The 21,410-nt window shown below is 41.4% G+C and overlaps 1 protein-coding gene across 2 annotated transcripts in view; it reads left to right on the plus strand.

The window, feature by feature from the left end:
* Nucleotides 1–9,249: 9,249 nt before the first annotated feature.
* Nucleotides 9,250–21,410, plus strand: part of Wdr7 (WD repeat domain 7) — a 284,884-nt gene continuing 272,723 nt past the window's right edge. For both annotated transcript variants that reach the window (XM_036204543.1, XM_036204544.1), the window contains exons 1-3: nucleotides 9,250–9,493; nucleotides 20,701–20,872; nucleotides 21,260–21,366. In XM_036204543.1, coding sequence (XP_036060436.1) covers nucleotides 20,714–20,872; nucleotides 21,260–21,366 — 266 coding nt within the window. In that variant the 5' untranslated portion in view covers nucleotides 9,250–9,493; nucleotides 20,701–20,713. The remainder of the gene's footprint in view (nucleotides 9,494–20,700; nucleotides 20,873–21,259; nucleotides 21,367–21,410) is intronic.

The following is a 21,410-nucleotide window of genomic DNA, read 5'->3' on the forward strand; positions in this document are numbered from 1 at the left end:
TCATCTATCTATCCATCCATCCATCCATCTATCTATCTATCTATCATATTTTATCTATCTATCTATCTATCTATCTATCTATCTATCTATCTATCTATCAATCATCTGTTTTATCTATCTATCCATCCATCCATCCATCCATCCATCCATCCATCCATCCATCTATCCATCCATCCATCTATCTATCAATCATGTTTTACCGAGGATTGACGTGCGGGAAGACTGGGCGAAGGGACTCCCCTTCCCACTGTGGACCCATGGCTACTGCCTAAGCTCATAAGGCATTCTTTGCAAGAACTGTAAAAATGGTCCTGTCTTGTATTCTGGGCAAGTCACCACGCACAAAATAGATGTTAGAAACATTCGTTTGCGGATTTCATTACATATGGGTGCTTTGAGCATTCATTCATAAAGTATTATGTACCCAAATTATGGCAAAAAAAGAAACAACCCCCGTTTCTTCAGGAAGCTGGAGTCTAGTGACACACTACATTAACAAATTTAAATAAGAAAGTTGGAAATAACTGAGATGAGCTAGGACCACAAAGGAAAGGGTAGATGATGTAACTTCAGAATTCAATCTTGTAAAGTTGTTTTGTTTGTTTTTTCTTTTTTCGAGACAGGGTTTTTCTGTGTAGCTTTGCGCCTTTCCTGGATCTTGCTTTGGAAACCAGGCTGGCCTCGAACTCACAAAGATCCGCTTGCCTCTGCCTCCCGAGTGCTGGGATTAAAGGCCTACACCGCCGTCATCACCCAGCTAGAGTCATTGGGTTTAAAAAGAAGAGAGAGAGAGAGAGAGAGAGAGAGAGAGAAAGAGAGAGAAACACTATGAAGTGGAGAGTGAGAGGGGGATACCAGAGAGATTGGAACAGAGGGAATTGGGATTGATTTGATCAAAGCACATATGCGTATATGAAATGCTTTAAAAAATATTTGACATAGGATATAAAGATTCATGAAAAAGTCTGGGCAGTGGTGGCACACGCCTTTAATCCCATCGGCGGCAGGCAACTCTGAGTCGACGGCCAGCCTGGACTACAGGCCCCCAGGCCAAGGCACCAAAGCTCCTAGAGAAACCTGTCTCGAAAAAAAAAAAAAAAACTAATAAATAAATAAATAAGATAGAATAGATTAGAAGCATAGATAGATAGATAGATAAATGAGTAAAATGCATGAAAAGACATACAATGGCTGGCTATGAGTAAAGAAGATAAGAATTTACTTTTGAAAGAGAAGAAGTTAGGCAGTGAAAGGTAATAGGAATATTCCAGATAGAGGAACCAGCATGTACAAGTGAGTTGAAAGGACAGACAATAGGTAATATTTGTTGAATACATGCATCAGACACAGTGTAGAATAGATAGATAGATAGATAGATAGATAGATAGATAGATAGATAGATTACCTCATTTTGTTTTCATGTTATAGACAGTATAGTGACTTTCATAGAGACAGGCAGAATTTTCCATGATCTCTGCAACTTGTCTTATGGAGATGAGCCAGCCATTAACCTCTCTGAACTCTGTGTTTCTTGTCTGAGAAGTGTGTGAACATCCACTTTATAGAGCTGTGAAAGCTGAAAGTTACAGAGACGGTCAAACCAAACACACAATACCCAGTAAATGCTGTTTGCAAACAGTTCATCATTTGGAGCTGTGTCACCAAAATACCACAGAACAGGTGGCTTATACAACATAAAATTCTCCAGCTGGAGAGATGGCTCAGCAGTGAACAGCACAGGCTGCTCTTCCAGAGGACAGGAGTTCAGTTCCCAGAACTAATGGTGAAGCAGTTATAATTAATTAATACGTTTCTTCTGAGTGATTATTCTATAAGTGGGCCACGGGACTGTGGGGGCTTGGTGGGACCTGAGAAACATCTGACTACACCTAGAAAAATTCCACTGAGTGAGGCAACCTGGTCCCAGAAAGACAAATGCCAAATATTCATTCTTATCTTCAGTTTCTAACTCTAAACGGAGTAGCCATAGTAACACAGAAAGTCTAAAGGAATGAACTTGGGCGGGGAATCACAGGATACAGATAATAAGATGTGGGAAATGGAACAGCAAGGAGAGGGCTCCACATTAGAGAAGGATGGAGGTCAGTACAGAAGAAGGGACAAACAACACCAAGATGGTTTGATAAAGTATGATGTTATTTTATATTTACCTAAAGTTATACACAATACATATAAGGGCATGCGCACATGTGTGCGTGCACACACACACACACACACACACACACACACACACGCACACATCTTAAGGGAAGTTTAGCTACTTGGGTTGATAAAGCTCCTCACAAGAACTGTGCACCAACAACCCCCCAAGTCCCAGGCACCAGAACCCTTTGAAGGTTTAGTCAGGGCAGTCCAAATGACTCCCAAAGGAAAACTGATTATCACTGTAGTTCTTGGTTGCCTCTCAGGGGTTGAGAGTGGGCCCCTATTGCTGAAGAAACCAGACATCAAAGACACACGACCCGGATGACTTTTGCTGGGGCTGATCTGAAAACCTTTTCCTGTGGTCTAGCTTTCATGATTCTAGAAAATACTACAAAGACTATTATGGGACAGAAGCAATTAAACCATCTTACTCATCTTCAACAATGATTAAATGTAACAATTACCATCATGGCAATATAGGCATAAAGGCAAAAAAATGGCACTCAAATGTTGGTGGCCACCTACACCTATCTAACTGGGTGCAAAGCCCACTCAAAAGTGGGGAAATCAGCTGAGCGGTGGTGGCACACATACAGAGAAACCCTGTCTTAAAAAACCAAAGGGGGAAAAAAAGTAGGGAAATCACGTCTGGTACTGGAAATGCAGACAGTTTCCAAAGGCTAGGGAGGTCATAGAATTTTAGAAAAGAGTTTACTATCAACACTTTGCTATACACATCCTAAATCTCATCCTTACATCCACAGATAAGGGTGGCTTCCACACCTCGTCAAAGCTTTTCTTTACAGAATATGGAAATCATCACAGAAAAACACAACTGAACCCAATGCAGGGATCAATGGATCATGGGGAGCCAGCTCCAGTGGATATAGCTACATCACAGCTCTCTAAGAGACAGTATCAGAAGTCTGCTGTGAAAGAGTCTCCTAGATATGGCTGTGTAAACAAGACAGGAACAACAGAAAAATCAATGGACCTGTTAATGTAGAAGGAGGAAAATTCTGCAGGGTCCAACTCCTAGTCAGAAAACTACAGGGAACTATTGATTTCTGGGAGAAGGAGACTTAGCCTCTTTCCAGAGATGAACTCTCTTCTTGGTTGTCTGATGCTGAGTCGTCAGTCATCATATACACACAAAGAACAAGAATGGACGCAGGAGTTTGTAAATAAGTATGATGTATTTGTGTGCTCACACACATATATGAGTGTGTAATCAATATAATCAAAGAGAATGAGGCTAGCAATTTGAGATTAGGGGAGTAAAGGAGAGGTTTGAGGAGCGGGTAACTGAGACAGACAGAGGGAGGAAAGTGCCAGGTAAGAGATATAATTGTGTTTCAATTAAAACATTAAAAATGCCAATCGGGGGCTGGAGAGATGGCTCAGCCCTTGCTGCTCTTCCAGAGGACCCGGGTTCAATTCCCAGCCCCACAATTCTCTGTAAGTCTAGTTCCAGGGAATCAATCTCAATCTCTCTCTCTCTCTCTCTCTCTCTCTCTCTCTCTCTCTCTCTCTCTCTCTCACACACACACGCACACACATACACACACAGGCAAAAAACCAATGCACATAAAATAAATAATTAAAAAAGTGCTAATCAACTTCCTCAGGACATGTCTATGAGTAAAGAATCCTTTGATAAATATTTGTTCTCTAACTAATATTCCCTTCTCCAGCCTGTACAATGTGGCAAAACAAACAAAAAACTCACCTTTGGATTAAAAAGGGGAATATATCAGCACATACCTTCCCTAGGATCTAACTTTAGCTACAGGTTAACTAGCTTCGAAGCCCCACAATAGCATACCCAGCCACTACTGGACTCTAGGTTGTGTTCCTCTTATAATACCTGCACTGGACTCTTTGCAAGTGTGTCTTTTTATTTAATCAGTAGATTCACCAACTTTGCTTCACCCTGAATCATCCTTACTTCATTTTGTGACATCCTTGAGGACTGGGGTACACTTGAGTAGAGGCCTCCTGACGCTTTAGGGAGGAGTCCGTAGCCTGTGCAACCAACAATGAGTTGTAGTTTATGCTGCCAAAGACACAATTAGGACCTTGTCTTATGACCTCACTTAATGTAAGGGGCTTTAATGAATCTCAATTCTCATTTCCAGAAACAGTGAAACCCTATTTGGAATCAAGGCTTCAACCTATGAATTCTGGTTTGGGGACAGGGGAATCCAGTTCAGTTCAGAATAGAGAGATTATTATTATTACATCTAACTGTCCTTCCACAGGTTTTAGGAATGAAGCTCTGAATTTGAGCCTAAGCACTATGGACACACACACACACACACACACACACACACACGCACGCACGCACCCCTACCTACCTACCTTAACTGTCCCTCTAGTTTTTCCTAAGAACCCAGAAAACATCTAAAACAAGACAAGTACACAGATTTCTGGGAAGCACAATAAAAAGAATTATAAAAACTAGATCCAATAGTGGCATTTTTTAATGCTCATTTTTTGTGCCCTTCCATATATATTCTCAACCTTTCTCTGTCTTGGCCTTTGTCCCCGGAAGACAGTGTTCATAGACTGCATCAAGTTCCCTCAATAGAGCTTATTGGATGGCAGAAAATAATGAGACCTAGATACTTCATCCTGTCTTGCTGTGCAGCTGCAGATTGTGTCACTGCCAAAGTTTACAGCTAAGGTTGTACCATTTTCTAATTCATGGACTTCTCTTCCCTTGCCTCTTCATAGCTAGGAATAGGTATAACTCCTGGCTGTCAGCAGTACCTGGGCACAATGTGAGAAACACTGGCCTGGATGCCCGGCTTGCTGATACAAGTGCCACGGGCCTAGATGAGAGAATAATGAATCGGGCATCCCACATTCACACTAGAGACTCTATGGTTACTAGAATGTGGACTGATACCTATAGGGAGATGGAGGAGTGTGTGATTCCTAGAGGGGCCCATTATTCCTCTAGAATGAACCAGTGAATTACTTAGCACTAACACAGCTGAAAAACTCAAATACTATAGCTAATCAGCAATGCTCAAAGACTTCACTTTCCTGATACAAGCAGAGGTCTTTTAGTTTTAAAAAGCATGGCTGTTTTTCTCCTCCCCTATTATCACCTCCCACAGATGTGTGCTACACCCAGTCCCTTCAAAGTAAAGCTTTTCTACTTGCCATTCAGTGGTTAATATCTCTACTTTTTTAGAAAGACCATAATGTTTTTTTTTTTCTCTCTCTCTCCTAAACTCTGTTTGCAGATTTCTCTATGCATGTCTTACTTTTTTAAATAAGTTATCCATTTGGTGTTTTTTGTTTGTTTTGAGGCAGAGGTTCTCTTCATAGACCTGTCTGTCCTGGAACTCACTTTGTAGACCAGGCTGGCCTCAAACTCAGAGATCTGCCTGCCTCTGCCTCCTGAGTGCTGCAATTAAAGGCGTGAGCCACCACCACCTGGGCCATTAGGGTTTTAAAAAATTATATATATTTATTAATTTTGTGTTTATATGTGTCAATGCCCATGTTCCATGGTATATCTGTGTAGTCCAAAGGACTTCTAGTGGAAATCAGTTCTCTCTATCCACCATATGGGCAAGTACCCCTATCCATTGATCCATCTTTCCAGTCACAGTCACTCATTTTTAATGTAGTAGTTTTTTTGTTTTGTTTTGTTTGTTTGGTGTTTTTGTTTTTTCGAGACAGGGTTTCTCTGTGTAGCTTTGCGCCTTTCCTGGAACTCACTCTGTAGACCAGGCTGGCCTTGAACTGACAGAGATCTGCCTGGCTCTGCCTTCTGAGTGCTGGGATTAAAGGCATGCACCACCACCGCCTGTCAGTTTTTTAGTTTTGTAACTCTGCCTTATGTTAAACATTTCAAGTGTGTAAATACTATTTGGAGTCTGGAAGAGTAGAAAGAATTTTGTAGATAAAGATATATGCAAGTTGCCAGGATAGAAGCCATAGTTGATATGACAGATGGACAGATGTTGATGATCTAATTAATAAACAGAAAAGGTTATAGCGGGAAGCTAAGGTCAATTATATATGGAGTAAAATGAGAGGGGTTAACAAAGAAAGAGAAAATTGGAAGACAATAAAAGTCAAGGGCCAGAGACCAAAAATATGAAGATTGAGAAATGCCCTTGGAAGTAGTTAGGTGGCGGTAATAGGCTGTCATGCAAACGATCAAGGCAATTCAAAGAATTGTAAGTAGAATCAGCTCAGCATCCACAGTGAATTCTTTAGATCTGGAAGTTTCAGGAGTTAAGGGTCATTACATGTTCCTATGTTAGAGAATACAAACTATTGGGAGCACCCTTCACAACGACTCAAAGAGGCAAGCAGAGTGCTAGTTACCCCGATTTATTTTACTGGTGACAAAACTGACACCAGATGATTTGCAGCTGTGTATTTCTCTAATGGTTACACTCTGAATTACACAGAAACCAACATATATATTCATGGAACTTTTGTAAATTACCCTTTTCTTTCTTCCCTTTTTTTAAAAAAATTTTTTGGTTTTTCGAGACAGGGTTTCTCTGTGTAGCTCTGTGCCTTTCCTGGAACTCACTTGGTAACCCAGGTTGGCCTTGGACTCACAGAGATCCACCTGGCTCTACCTACCAAGTGCTGGGATTAAAGGTGTGCACCACCACCGCCTGGCCTTAGAATAAGCTTTTGATGGGTAGAATTTCCCAAAAAACATGTCATCATTTTCCTATCAATTTACATAGGCCATTTGAGTTCATATTTCCTGGAATTTCCCAGAAAATTTTAGAAGAATCCACTAGGCTAAAAAAAAAATGCATGCGAGGACAATTTAAAACTTTATTCTTAAATGGATGTGGATCACTCTGGCCACTCCTCAGGGAAACATTTTCCGAGATATCTAGTATGCTGTACACAATGCCCATTCCCCCATTCCTCACTCATCTCAGATGGGTGTTGAGTCATTTTCTGTGGGATATACACTCAGCAGTACCTGCTACCACAGTCAGTACTCTTAACTGAAACTTATTTTTCATACCAACTCTTTCAGTATTATTTTGGTTCTGGCTTACTTCACTCAATGACCTTTCCTAGTTCCATCCATTTGCCTGACACTTTCTTTTTTTAAATAGCTGAATAGTATCCCATCGTGTACGTGCACCACATTTTCATTATTCATTCATCAGTTTAAGTTCATCAGTTGAATGGACCATTTATGTTCCATTTCCTTTTTATTGCGGACCGAGAGGTAAAGGACATGGCTGAACATGTACCTCTGCAGTAGACTGTCAAGTCTTTGGGAATATGGCCAAAGAGTTAGGCATAGCTGGGTCATATGGTAGAATTTACTTTTTGCTTTTTGAGAATTCTCAACACTGATTTCCAGAGTGGCTGGAGCAATTTGTTATCCACAACACAGGACCAGACAGAGAAGGAACCTCTGAGCTCCAGGACTAGAGGAAGTCTGCCCTTGTGCAATACTCCTATGGAGAAGAGAGAATGGATGAAAGTCCTGTGTGGGAAGGGAAGACCATTGGTCACACGTCCCCACTTCAGGGTTCCTTCCATTCTCTCTTCTCAGTTATCAGGTTAACCTCTTGGATGTCTTGGAAATTAAAACAAGCTCAATAAATAACTGAGGTTTGTCCATCTTCCTCCCAAATGTTGGTTAGAATGAATGAACAAATGAATGGAAGCTAAGGAGAAATTAGTGCCTTTGTTCCAACTACCTTTATAAGCTCATTAGTAGATTTACAGGTAGGTAAGAATCCTGCGGTCCCGAAAAGTTACTGCCTAAAGAATACACGTGAGAATTTTCTAATTTTTAAGTTTCTTATTATTAAGTTTCAGACTCAATAGGTATGAGGTAAATTTTGAAAATCTCCACTTCTAAAATGCTTTCAGAGATGGGACCTGAAGGAACACATCTCGAGTAGCAACATCATATGTTGGACATTGAACCGAGAGCACGGGACCTTTAAGGATCAGCTCCCTCAGAGGTATAGTTTCCTCACTAACTTGTCCAAAAGGGTGCTGGAGGTTAGTTTGTGTAAAAGGCTTCCTGTCAACAATTTGTTGAAAACTTTTTCTTTACTTTAGTCCAAGTTTGAGCATCTTCACTCCAGAAATATAGGAGAAGCACCAGTATCCTGAGGGGCATACCAATGTTTCCTCATAAGCAATAGCAGCCACTTTCTGTATTGTACTTGAAAAACAAACAAAACAAAACAAAACAAAACACAGCGAAGAAATATCACACACACACAAAAATGTTCAGTGTGCAAATCAAAACAACTTTGATATCTAATCTTATCTCAGTCAAAAAAGATCAACAAATAACTGACAACAAATGATGGAGATGTGAGAGAAAGAGAAATAAGAGGTAAGTTTGGTGGACTGGCTAGGGCCATCACAGCGTTTAGTTAAAGAAGACCTGGATGTTTCCCAGGGTGTGTGTGTGTGTGTGTGTGTGTGTGTGTGTGTGTGTGTGTGTGTGTGCCCGCGCGTGGATTCTGTAGGTGCTTCCTTAAATGCCTGCGTGTGTGTGCGCGCGCGTGCGCGTGCGCGTGTGTGTCTGTGTGTGTGTGCGTGTCTGTGTGTGTGTGCGTGTCTGTGTGTGTGTGTGGTGTGTGTGGTGTGTGTGTGTGTGTGTGTGTGCGTGTCTCTGTGTGCGTGTGTGTCTGTGTGTGTGTGTGTGTGTGTGTGTGTGTGCGCGCGCGCCCTCGCGTGATTCTGGAGGTGCTCCCTTAGATGCCTGCCCTTCTGATCAGTAACAATGTCCAGCCGCCTGAACCCAGACTTGGGGGAGAAACGTAAACTCCCGCTTTCCGGGTCCAGGGAACACCCGATTTCCTAGACCGACCATTCCATCCTCGTATGCTATACGTCACCCTACAAGGGATTTGAAAGCAAGAAGGGACCTTAGACCAGATGTGCAGTAACCAACATGGCGGAGGCGCCCTTACAGCGGGGTTCAGTCGCCCTAGTAACCAGACCACGCCTGCCTCGGCTGGGCGTGCCGAGAAAGCGTCAGCCGTCTCCACCCCGCCTCGCTTTTGCGACAGTTGCAGCGCACGTCACGGCCGTTGAGGCCGGTGTCAGCTGATTTACGGCAATTGAGGCCGGTGTCAGCTGATTTACTGCAGCCGCAGCGGCGGTGGCACCTTGCAACCCAGGCAGGGTGAAGGGTGAGGGCGGCTGCCCGGGCGTGCGGTTCCCCGGGTTCGCCCACTCGGACTTGCGGGTCGCCCGGGTCGTCCTCGGGTGCGCACTGCCTTTGCCTTTGCGGGGGCGCCCACAGCATCTTCTGCAGACATGATTATCGTCTGAGGTGAAGCTTTGACAGGTAGGGGATCTGGAGCCTTCCGGTGACAGCCTAGCTCTTGAACTCAGCCTTGGAGGGCAAGGGTCAAAGGTCAAGGGTCCCGAGCCCTCCAGGGCTGGGGACCGACCCGTCTGTCAGGTTGTTATGCTTGGCTGCTCTGTTTGGTGCTTCAGGTCACCTCCAGGAGCCTTTTTTTCCCCCCCCTCAAGAGCGTTAGGACCCATCAGGGTCTCTTTGGGGGCCCCTAGCCTGGTGACATTTACTGCTTGTGAGGGTGGCCCTAGTCTTGAGGTGGACTGCTTTGCCCCCAGGGGATACTCTAAACCGGATCGGGTGACCAGTGATGATTGCGGGTGTTTATCGGTAATGTTTCGGGGGCAGCGTTCTTGCTTTGGGGCCCAAATGTTCGGGTCTACCTTTCACTGTTGGTACTACTCTTTCGTTGGCATTGCTGGCCGAGGGACAACCATGTCTGTTAGAGGTTCGTCTTTGGGCTGCCACTTTGCCTGCTCTCTTTTAGGGACTTGCTATTCTCCTTACTGGTGGATCCTGGCATTCTGAAGCTCTGCTTGCAGCCAGAGCTACCCTGCCTTTGATTTTTAAAATTATATTGTTTTTGATCCACCTTCAATGTCTGCTCCTTAAGTCCTATGCAGAATTTCCTGGTTCTTAGATTCTGAAATTCTTGGGGGTTCAGGTGCATCACAGGTTACATGCGTAAGTTTTCATGCGGCTGACTTTAGTATTTACCAGTTATATATTCCTTTTCTTTTTTTCTTTCTTTCTCCCTCTCTTTCTTTCTTTTTTCCTTCCTTCCTCCCTTCCTTCCTTCCTTCCTTCCTTCCTCCCTCCCTCCCTCCCTCCCTATCTCTCTCCTCCTCCTTCTTCTGCTTCTCCTTCTCCTCCTCCTTCTCTCTGTCTCTGTCTCTGTCTCTCTCCTTCTCCTTATTTTTTTTTTTTTTTTTGAGACAGGGTTTGTCCTGGGTAGCTTTGGCTGCCCTTGACCAGGTTGGCCTTGACTTTATGGAGATCAGCCTGCTTCTGCCTCCCGAGTCCTGGGATTAAAGGTCTGTGTCACTACTGCCCAGCTTTTCTTTTCTTTATTCTTTATTTTTAAATTTGTATTTACTTATTTTTGCTTGTTTGAGAAGAGGTCTCTTCTTGTATAGCTTTGGCTGTCCTAGAGCTCACTGTAGTACAAGCTGGCCTCAAACTCTCAGAGATTGGCCTGAGATCTACTTCCTGAGTACTGGGTGGGATTAAAGGCATGCTCCACCAGACCAGGCTAGGATTCCTCTCCATGATCTTTATTTCTTAGATCTTTCTTCAGAAGATTACAACAATCAAATGGTATATGAAAGAAATCGAGTTGTTGGTATTTTGTTGCATAAAATTTCTAGTTTGTTTTAGCTTTTCACTTTATAAGCAACCCTGTGATAGCGCGGAGGTGGTTGGCAGATCCCAAATGAAAATTGTGCATTGAAATTGTCTTTATTATAAATAATGAAAAACTACTTTGATTTTTACCCAAAACAGCAGATCTCCGGTGCTTCAAGTTGAGAGAACAAACCAGCATTACTACAAAGGAATTGTAACATTGTGAAATGTTAATGAAAATTATGGTAGAGAAGTTAACTTGTCAAAATTTCTATTTAAATATTCTCCAGAACTCTACTTTCCTAGAAGGACAAAAGATTTGGGTGACCGAATGAATCAGAGACTTAGCTACCTGTGAGGACTTAAAATTTGGGATACGAAGCCTTATAATCTAGACATTTTCTTGTCTCGTGAATGCCATTTTTCCATGTAAGACTTCAGCATTAAGTACTTTAAAAGTAGTGAGCTAGGCAGCGGGTGGTGGCTCACACCTTTAGCACTCTAGAGGGAGGGGCAGAGGCTGGTGGATCCCTGAGTTTGAGGCCAGCCTGAGTTCCAGGACAGCCTAGACTACACAGAGAGACCCTGTCTTCAAAAAAAAAGAATGAGCTATTTCTTTGCCTATTTCAAAACCTCAAGGCACCTACCTCAAGACAAGGAATAGGATGGTCTTGAGCATAGTGGTGTGCTGTCTGTTAAAAGATGCACCTTTAAAGTGTGTTTTGAACCTCAGGTAGAGATGACTGAGTTCAGTGTTCATCACTGGGGTGGTTCAATATTCTAGTTCACATTCTGTCCTATTATTCCAAAGCTTACTCCCATTTTCTTGCTCATTCACCCAGTGGCAACCAATCTAACGTTTGTGAGGTATTGCCTTTTGTCTGTGTTACTAAGTGTGTATTGTTTTGAGTGCCTAAGTTTTTAATTCCCAGAGCTTATGGCATGCTATGTATTGTCTCTTTTTTGTTTTCACAAGTTGACTATTTCTTCTAACTTTTGACAACTATTTTACTTTAAAAAGATTTATTTTTACTGGGTGGTGGTGGTGTATGCCTTTAATCCCAGCACTTGGAAGGCAGAGGCAGATGGATCTTTGGGTTCAAGGCCAGCCTGGCCTACAAAGCCAGTTCCAGGACAACCAGGGCTGCACAGAGAAACTCTGTCTCGTAAAGTGCCCCTCCCCCGATTTATCTTTATTTGTGTGACTATATGCCATGTGTATGCAAGCCTGCTGAGGCCAGGGCTGGGTATTGGATCTCCCTGGAGCTGAAGTTGTTGGAAGAGCAGCAAGTGTTCTTGAACTTCGAGCTATCTCTCTAGCTTCCCACCCTACAGTATTTCAGAATGTACATTTTCTTTGGTTGATCTATCTGCTTCATTTGTGGCTACCCACAGTATCTTAATTTTCCTAACACTGTAGAGATTATTGTAACACGAATATCTTTTAGGTGTCTGTGAGACATGTAAAAGACATATTTCCTGATATATTTATTGGAGCTCTGGGGAGGTCTGTACTCCTGCAAGGTAATTCTTGGGGTTCCCATATCTTATCCCTGCATTGGTTCTTAGTGGTACTCAGTACCTCATTTCTTTTTCCAGACAATTAAATATAAAGCAAAATATCAATTTACAATGAATTTGAGCTTTAATTTTTTTTTTCTTTGTGGTGCTTGGATTGAACCCAGGGTTTCACACATGCTAGGCAAATGCTCTGCCACCAAGCTATATCCCCAGCCCTGAAATTGAGCATTTTCTGATAAGCATTTTATCTCTCTTGGTTTTTCTTTTTGTAAAATTGCCTATTTATCTATTTACCCATTTTTACTTTGTAGTTTCTGTCTTAGTCTGTTGCCAATAACACAATATCAAAGATTGTTTTTCTTAATGTGAAGTGGGTTGTTTTTGCTCAGAGTCCTGGAGGTCCAACTTTGAGGGTTTTTTGTGATAACTGCATTCTTAGCTGGTGCTGAGGCAGCGTGTGCATCCTGTAGCCAGAGATAGGAAATGCACAGGTATGTGCATATGTGTGTGTGCTGTGTATCTTCTGGCCTCTCTGCTTTTATAAAATTACCCATGTTTAACAGGCTCCATTCTGAGGACATTATCCAATCATAATCATTTCCCCGAGGCCTCCCCTCTAAATAGCATGGATTAGTTTCCACTGCCTTACAGTGGGGATTACATTTCACCATTCACCCCTGGTGGACCTACTCCGTCTGTATCCAGGTCATAGCACAGATCTTTGTTGTTGATCTGAACTTGTTCATCTGAACATGACCAGTGTTTCCCAGACACTAGTCCTGTAAACTTTACAAATATATCTCTTCCCAATATGCCATTTGTTAGTAACTTTTTCTATAATGCACGTCACTAAAGAGACATTTTCAATTTCAATATAATAGACTTTCCCCTACATTTAGTTTACATTAGGTTTTGTTCTGAAGTTTTCCCCCAATATATCACAGTTAATCCCCTTGTGTTATGCATTACTCATTTCATGGTTTTCTTTTAAATGTATAGATCCTCAAGATATCCACACTGTGCTCTTTTGTTATGTTGCAAGTAGTGATCCAATTTCTTTTTCCTATAGTGTACCAGTTTCCTGTGACCATTCTCCTTTCACTGATAATAGTGCCACGCTTACTGTATGTTATGTTCTCATATTTATTCCAACACTGGATCTTGTTCCTGTAGTTTATTCTTTTGTACCCGCTCTGATGCCATGCTGTCTCTTTCTCTGTCTTTTAAGATTTATTATTACTGAGACAGGGTCTCACTTGAAATCCTATCTGGCCTGAAACTCTATGTGGAAGTTTCATTTGTTTTTCACTGTATGTATGGCAGAGCCACTGCTTGACTTTGTAGAAACAGCCGCAGCCAGTGCAGCACATGTTACAATTAAGACAGTACGGCCCTTCATCTGACTCTGTATATTCAGTGCTCCCAGGGCTTTCCAATGAGAAGTTACGTTTAAGTTTTTTTCACCAAAGTCTATGAATGGCCGTAAATGTGTTAGATATAGTCTCACGATACTAGGTGAGACTTACTTTTTTTTTTTTTTTTTTTTTTTTGGTTTTTCAAGACAAGGTCTCTCTGTGTAGCTTTGCGCCTTTCCTGGAACTCACTTGGTAGACCAGGCTGGCCTTGAACTCAGCCCAGCTTGAGACTTACATACTTATCCTGAAATATGGGATTATTTATTTATTTATTTATTTATTTATTTATTTATTTATTTATTTGAGCTGAGGATCGAACCCAGGGCCTTGTGCTTGCTAGGCAAGCACTCTACCACTGAGCTAAATTCCTAATCCGAAATATGGGATTCTTATAACTACTTTTTTCAGATAGTGTGCTGGCTAGTTTTATGTTCACTTGACACAAGCTAGCATCAGTTGGGAAGAAGGAACATCAGTTGACAAAATTCCCCCACCAGATTGGCCTGTGGTGCATTTTCTTGACTGATGGTTGATGTGGGAGGATCCAGCTCACTCATTAGTTTATTTCAGTCCTGAAGGGTTGCCCAGAGTCATGATCACCCAGCCATCTTCATAACAGGATTTGTAGATGAGCTGGGTTTTCTGCAGAGGGCCTCATTGACTTCACTTACCTCCCCTGACAGGATTGTAGAGTTCACTGTGGCCTTCCCCTTCTTTAAAGCACTGTAATTCATCTTGCTTTTTAAATGTTGGCCATCTTCGGGCAGACTACAATAAACAAACTCTCCCAAAGCTTCCTGATTGCTGATTCCCACAGTTGCGTGTACCAGTCTCTGTTGTCAGGCATTCATATTTCTCTGTCAGTTTATGAACCAAGAGCAGAATGGGTCCCGCGAGCACCACTCGCCACTTGCAGCAGGGTCACTTTGTTGCACCTTTGCCCCCAGGCAAGGGCTAGATTTTATACATCCATGCAGATGTACACATGCATATATACATACCTATGCGCACACACATGCACTCACATATTTAAGGAGGAAGAATGGCAACTAGGGTAGGCTGTATGAACTATGTCAAATGCTCCTGGTAGATTAGTTAAGATAAAGAACAAGATCTGAGCTTTGCTTAGCTTGGGAAGTCATTGGTGGCCTAGTCAGGAGCAGTTTATAGCTAGGCAGAACAGTTGTCTATGGTCTCTAAGGAGAAAGGTAATATAAATATGAATGCTGTAACTTAGGTTACATATGTCCTCAGAGTTTAGAGCCAGCCAATGGGAGAGCTGCTGCTTCTCCAGCCAAGGTGACTCTCATTCCTTCCCACTCACACAGTGTATGTTACTGATCTCCTGATTGTTGAGACCTCTCCCTTGGTTGTTTCTTCTTCTGGGCAGTTTAGTTTATATATGGTGAAGTTTCAGGGCTCGATTTAGAGGTTGATGATAATAGGAGAGAAATAATAGAAATGATTGGAGGCGCAGGAAGGTGAGAGGTAAGGCAGAAAACCAAGTTCCTTCTACTAAACGGAGTCTGTTTCTGCTGGAGAGTAAGAGCTGGAGGGCATGTTTTGCTTTTGGCAAATCAGTAACTGCTCAAGTCGATGCAGATGGGCAGACATTAAAAACATGCTGAATATGCCTCAAGATCTGTGAATGCGTTTTAAAATTGTGATTTATTTCTGAAAAGATAGCCATGCAGTTCTTCAAAACTTAGAACTCCTATATGTAGGGCTGTTTCAGTACTAAGAAATAAGTGTATGCTGTGTTACCATCTGTTCATTCCATACACTCTTTTTTTTTAATTTATTTTTATTTTATGAACATTGGTGTTTTGTGTGCATGTATCCCTGTGTGAGGGTGTCAGATCTTGGAGTTCCAGACAGTTGTGAGCTGCCATGTGGGTGCTGGGAATTGAATCCGGGTTCTCTGGAAGAGCAGTTAGTGCTCTTAACCGATAAGCCATCTTTCCAGCCCCCCCCCCAAAGTTCTTAGTAATAAAATCAAGCCCGAGGCCAGTTATTGGGGTGAATGCTGGAAGATCAGAGAGACAGAACAAGCCACAGCTACCTCACCTTGCCAGTTCCTCAGCTGATCTTGTTTCCTCAGACTGCAAGCTTCTGAGTCTTTATCCAAATGAATCTCAGTTGATCTGTTGCTCAGAAGCCTAAACACTTAACCAGCCAAATGCTTAACCAGCCAAATGCTGCTAGTTTCTGGTCTTCACACCTTATATATATTCCTCTTTCTGCCGTCTCTCCCTGGGATTAAAGGCTCACTTTCTGGGATTAAAGGCGAGTTTCTCCATGCTGGCTGTATCCTTGAACATACAGAGACCCGCCTAGCTCTGCCTCCCAAGTGCTGGGATTAAAAGCGTGCACCACTACCACCCAGCTTCTGCTATGGCTTGCTCTGACCCATTTTCTAGCCACCATTTTTGGCTCTGTATCTAGTGGCTGTCTGTTCTCGGACCCCAGATAAACTTATTAGGGTGCACAATATTTTGGGGAACACAGTGCCACCACACTGGAACTTCTTTTACCATAGCAATCCTAAAGTGTCAAGTTCATTGAAGTTCATTGAGAGTATTTTTTCTTGCCATCCACATAGGAAAGGATGGTCTTGTCAGCTGTGTGCTCTGAGAAGGTTGTGTCCTCACAGCTCCAGAATTCCAGAAGTGCTTATTTAAGGAAGCCATTGAGTACTGGATTTCTTCACTGCATTTTCTGACCTAGCTCTCCTTATTGTCTGCTTCAGCTCCTCCAAGTCTTTAATAAACTGGTAGTAAGGGCACAGGAATCATAAAGAAAATTCATTATTTTGTTTATTTATTTATTTATTTATTTATTATTTAAAAAAATTTTTTTAGTGTTGTTTTCTTGAGGCGGTCTCACTGGGTAGCTTTGTCTGTCCTGGAATTCACTGTGATAACCAGGCTGGCCTTGAACTCACTGCTTCTTCAGTGCTAGGATTTTAGGCATGTACCACCATGCCTGGCACAAAAATTCATAATCTTAATGGTCATTTTGTTGCTGACCCAATACAGTGATCTTGACTTGGACACACCCTTTTGACAAATGATGTAGGAATGCCCTCTGAGAAGCCAAGTAAACATTTGCAAACTTTTCTTTTTTCATCATTGCTCTGGCAAGTACGTTTAGCTCTTAGGTGCTTAGTTCCTGCTTTCTGTATTCTCCATTGGTAGAGCAGTAGGTGGTATGTACACTAGTTCACACATGCCCATTCCCATGCCAGAATTTGAGTTTGTTTTGTCTATGAGTAACAGGAGACCTACCTGGTGCACAAAAAGTACATTGAATATTGTGGATGGAATATTTTCTTAAGATGGGTTACATTCATTTATGTTGCATTTGTTTAACTCTGTAGAGCTGTGTTACTTTGCTTGTCTAAAACACCTGATTGGTTTAATAAAGAGTTAGATGGCCAATAGCTAGGTAGGAGAGGGACAGGTGGGCTGCTAGACAGAATAAATAAGGAAGAGGAGAGCAAGAGGGAGTAATGAGAAAAGGAGAAGGAGAGGAGGATTCCAGGAGCCAGCCACACAGCCACACAGCCACACAGCCACACAGCCACACAGCCATCCATGGAGCAAGAAGGAAAGAAAGACATAGAATAAAGAAAGATAAAAAGCTCAGAGGCACAATGTAGAGGAAAAGAAATGGGTTAATTTAAGTTAGAAAAGCTGGCTAGAAACAAGTAAGCTAAGGCCAGGCATTCATAAGCATGAATAAGTCTCCGTGTATTTATTTGGAAGCTGGGTAGCAGGCCCCCAAAGAGCAAAGAGTAAACAAACAAACAAACAAACAAAACAACAACTGAGAAGTTATTGGTGACTTTGGGAAAGCCCATTGTCCTAAGATCAAGATACATCTTGTTTTGCATTTGAAAGTTACAAGAACAGTATAAGAAATTAACATTCTTATACCTCATTTAGAAAATATGTGTATGTGTATTTTTGCTTGCATTTATGTTTGTGCACCTTGATGCTGAAGGTTGCAAAAGAGTAAAGTTAATATGAAAAAATGTTGCTGCCCTGGAACTAAAGGATTACACATGGGTCTTTTAGTGTCCTTGGATGTACATAAGAAAGTGCCACAGATATGTGACTTACAACAGAAATTTATTTCCCATGATCTCGGAGCCTAAATCCCAGATTAAGGTAAATAAACTGTCTAGTTGAATGTTGGTGATTGATGGAGAACAACACACCCTGAATTTATATGGTCTCATTTTCCATTTAAAATAATCCCCAGTGGTATCATTCATGTCTTGGCTCATCAGTGGAAAGGAGTTCCAATTTGGACTCTTGTGGTCTGATGATTAAATCTGTTCCTAATCTTGTGATCTGATGATTAAATCCAGTTAAATCTGGGCCAATTTGTTCATTTCACACTTCAAATCAGTTATATACAAATAGCTATATCCATAGAAGTATTTGATATGATTTAGTGCCGTAAGCCATATTGTGCTTTATTTCATGTTGTTTCATTAGTACTTCTGGGGGCTTTTCTAAAATTTCGTTTTATTAGACTTTTTTTTCTTCCGAGACAGGGTTTCTCTGTGTAGTTTTGGTGCCTTTCCTGGAACTCACTTTGTAGCCCAGGCTGGTTGAACTCACAGAAATCTGCCTACCTCTGCCTCCTGAGTGCTGGGATTAAGGGCATGTGCCACCACCGCCCAGCCATTTTATTAGACTTTTAAGGGTTTAGAAATGTTATGAGGTACTTCCTACCATCTATTCCGCAGACTTAGGTCTGCTTACGTTGCCTTTAACGTAGGTTCAGTCTGAGTCAGTCCTAAGTATTTAAAGGAGTGGTGTTCTTCCCAGAGATGCTCGGTGCTTTGAGCTTGATTGTCTGCTTGGGAGGAATCTTCTTTGGTGATATGATTTAAAGTGAATGTTGTCACCATGGAAAATGAACTCCTTCCAAATATTCTGTTCCAGAAAGTCTCTGTTGAGAATGCCATGCTTTCAGGAACATACTGTTCTGAATTTATTAAAATCAGTTCAGAGTTTAGTCTTCCTTGCTAGTATCTGATAGGAGTATGGAAATAATTATAATCTCATGATAGTTTGTGAAACTGATAAGATGCAGAGTTTATTAATAAGAAGTGTCTTTGAGTTTTTTTCTTACATGTATACCTTTTGTAACAAGAAAAGATGTTTTGGAGACTGGTGAAAGTTATACATTGCAATAAAAACAAAAAATATTATATAAGTTGTTAATGGTAGGAATTTTCTTTTTAGATAATTTCTTTTGATTGATTATCTGTTAGGCTATAGGTGACTCCTAGATCTAGCAGAGTTCTCTTGTGTGTGGAGCTCTCTTTGATTATTTTATTCTGTCATCCTAACTTTGCTGAACTCATATTTATTTAGGTCTTTAGCCACACAGTTATAACAGTTAAGAGGTTTACCAAATAAATTTTAATTTTTTATATGAAACAGTGATTTCTTATGTTCATGCTTTCCTACAAGAGGTATATCTGAGTGTACACTGTTTACTTATCATTTCTAATGTAAATCTACTCACCAGAAACATACTTCGATTTAGATGCAATTGTTTAAAGGAAATTAATCAACAAAGACCCATAAGACCTTTGGAGTAAATGGCTAAATGGGCTTCTCATTAAGCAGCATATTCATTCAGTGTTTAGCACACAGTGAAGTAGACCTTTTTGTTTGCTTGTTTTGGGAGGGGGTTAGTATTTTATACTACTTTGGAAATGTAATGAGGTTTGAGAGCTCCCTTACTCCTAGTGGCAGAGAGTAACGAAGGCCTAGATTCTGGGGTCAGCGCTGATCTGGGGTCTCTCACTTGTGGCTTCATGGCTCTGCCTCAGTGTCTTTGTGAAAAGAGAGTGCCATAGTACTACCTTATGGAATGCCAGTACTGACTGAGATTAAATGTGTTTATATTTAATTTATGCATTCACATTGCTTTGTATTCTCAGACCTTTGGAAATTATTTGCAATCTTTATCCATAGTCTTTTGTATACTCAATTCTCTCTCTCTTCCTTCCACCCTTCCTTTTTCCCTCCTTCCCTCCTTCTTTCCTTCTCCTTTTTTGAGCCAGGGTTTCTTTGGGTAGTCCTGGCTGTCCTGGAATTCTGTAGACTAAGCTGGCCTCGAATTCAGTGATCCATTGGCCTGCCTCTGCCTCCCAAGTCCTGGGATTAAAGGTGTGCACCACCACCACTGTCTGGTGGTGTGTACTGCATTTTCTGAGTACAGTTTTTTTTAAAAAATTATTTATTTATTATGTATACAATGTTCTGCCTGCATGTATGCCTGCAGGCCAGAAGAAGGCACCAGATTTCATTATAGATCTGGTTGGGAGCCACCATGTGGTTGCTGGGAATTGAACTGAGGACCTCTGGAAGAGCAGCCAGTGTGCTTAACCACTGAGCCATCTCTCAAGCCCCCCTGAGTACAGTTTTTGTATTTGACTGTTTTATTCGTGGAAGAAGATGACTTGGGACCATAAAGTCAGGACTTGGATTTGAGCATCATGGCTTGCTAATTCTCTGTGTGTAATGCTTAATCTCATTTTCTTGTCTTCTAGCCTGGGAAGACTGTTTGGAGATTTGAAATAAAATGTGCACTTAAAGTTGCTTTATACACTTGTAATAAATAAATGTGTATTGAAATTATTAGCCTTTCATTAGTAAAATTTAAAATTGTGAATGCCTCCAGTAAATACTTTTGCCCATTTTTTTAAGCCTTTAATTTGGGAGTGAATATGATAAGCTAGCCATTTTTCTTTGAGAAGATTTTAAGTGGTTAAATTTGATATTTGGGAAACATAATTATTTTCAAATTATACAAGTTGGCTTCATAATATAGGCAAGTGTTTGAGAAAGAATGTGCTGTCTGACATTATTCTTACTGCATTTTCAGGTTTGAAAACGCAATGGCAGGAAACAGCCTAGTTTTGCCCATTGTCCTTTGGGGCCGCAAAGCACCTACTCATTGTATTTCATCAATACTGTTAACAGATGATGGCAGCACAATTGTAACGGGCTGCCATGATGGACAGATATGTCTCTGGGATCTTTCAGTAGACTTGGAAGTGAGTATTTGAATGTTTGCTCTACATCTTAGATGTAAGTCAATAATTACTACAACGTTGCACAGTTTACTGTTTCTTTTCAGTATTTTGGGCAGTATTTTTTAATCTGTGTCTTTACATTGATATTGGGTATTTAACATGATTACTAATTGAAGGTTAACTTTAAAAAACTTACTGACTTCTGTGTCTATGTGTGACTCTCTGCATATGTGCTCAGGCTGTTGGATGCTCCCAGAGACCAGAAGCTGGAGTTACAGATGTTTGGTTGTGAGCCGGACTCAGGTTGTCTGAAAGGATAGCCTATTCTTTTAATTACTGCATCATCTCTCCAGCCCCATGGTTAACTTTTAATTTGTTATTTATAGCAGCCTGTTTTTGCCTTTGTAGGTTAACCCCCGAGCACTGCTGTTTGGTCACACAGCATCGATCACTTGTTTGTCAAAAGCTTGTGCTTCTGGGGACAAACAGTACACTGTGAGCGCGTCTGCAAATGGGTAAGTTATTGTAGTTGTTTTGTTTGGTTGGTTTTTCAAGACAT

The sequence above is a fragment of the Onychomys torridus genome, chromosome 13, assembly GCF_903995425.1.
Source record: "Onychomys torridus chromosome 13, mOncTor1.1, whole genome shotgun sequence".
NCBI classification, from domain to species: Eukaryota; Metazoa; Chordata; class Mammalia; order Rodentia; family Cricetidae; genus Onychomys; species Onychomys torridus.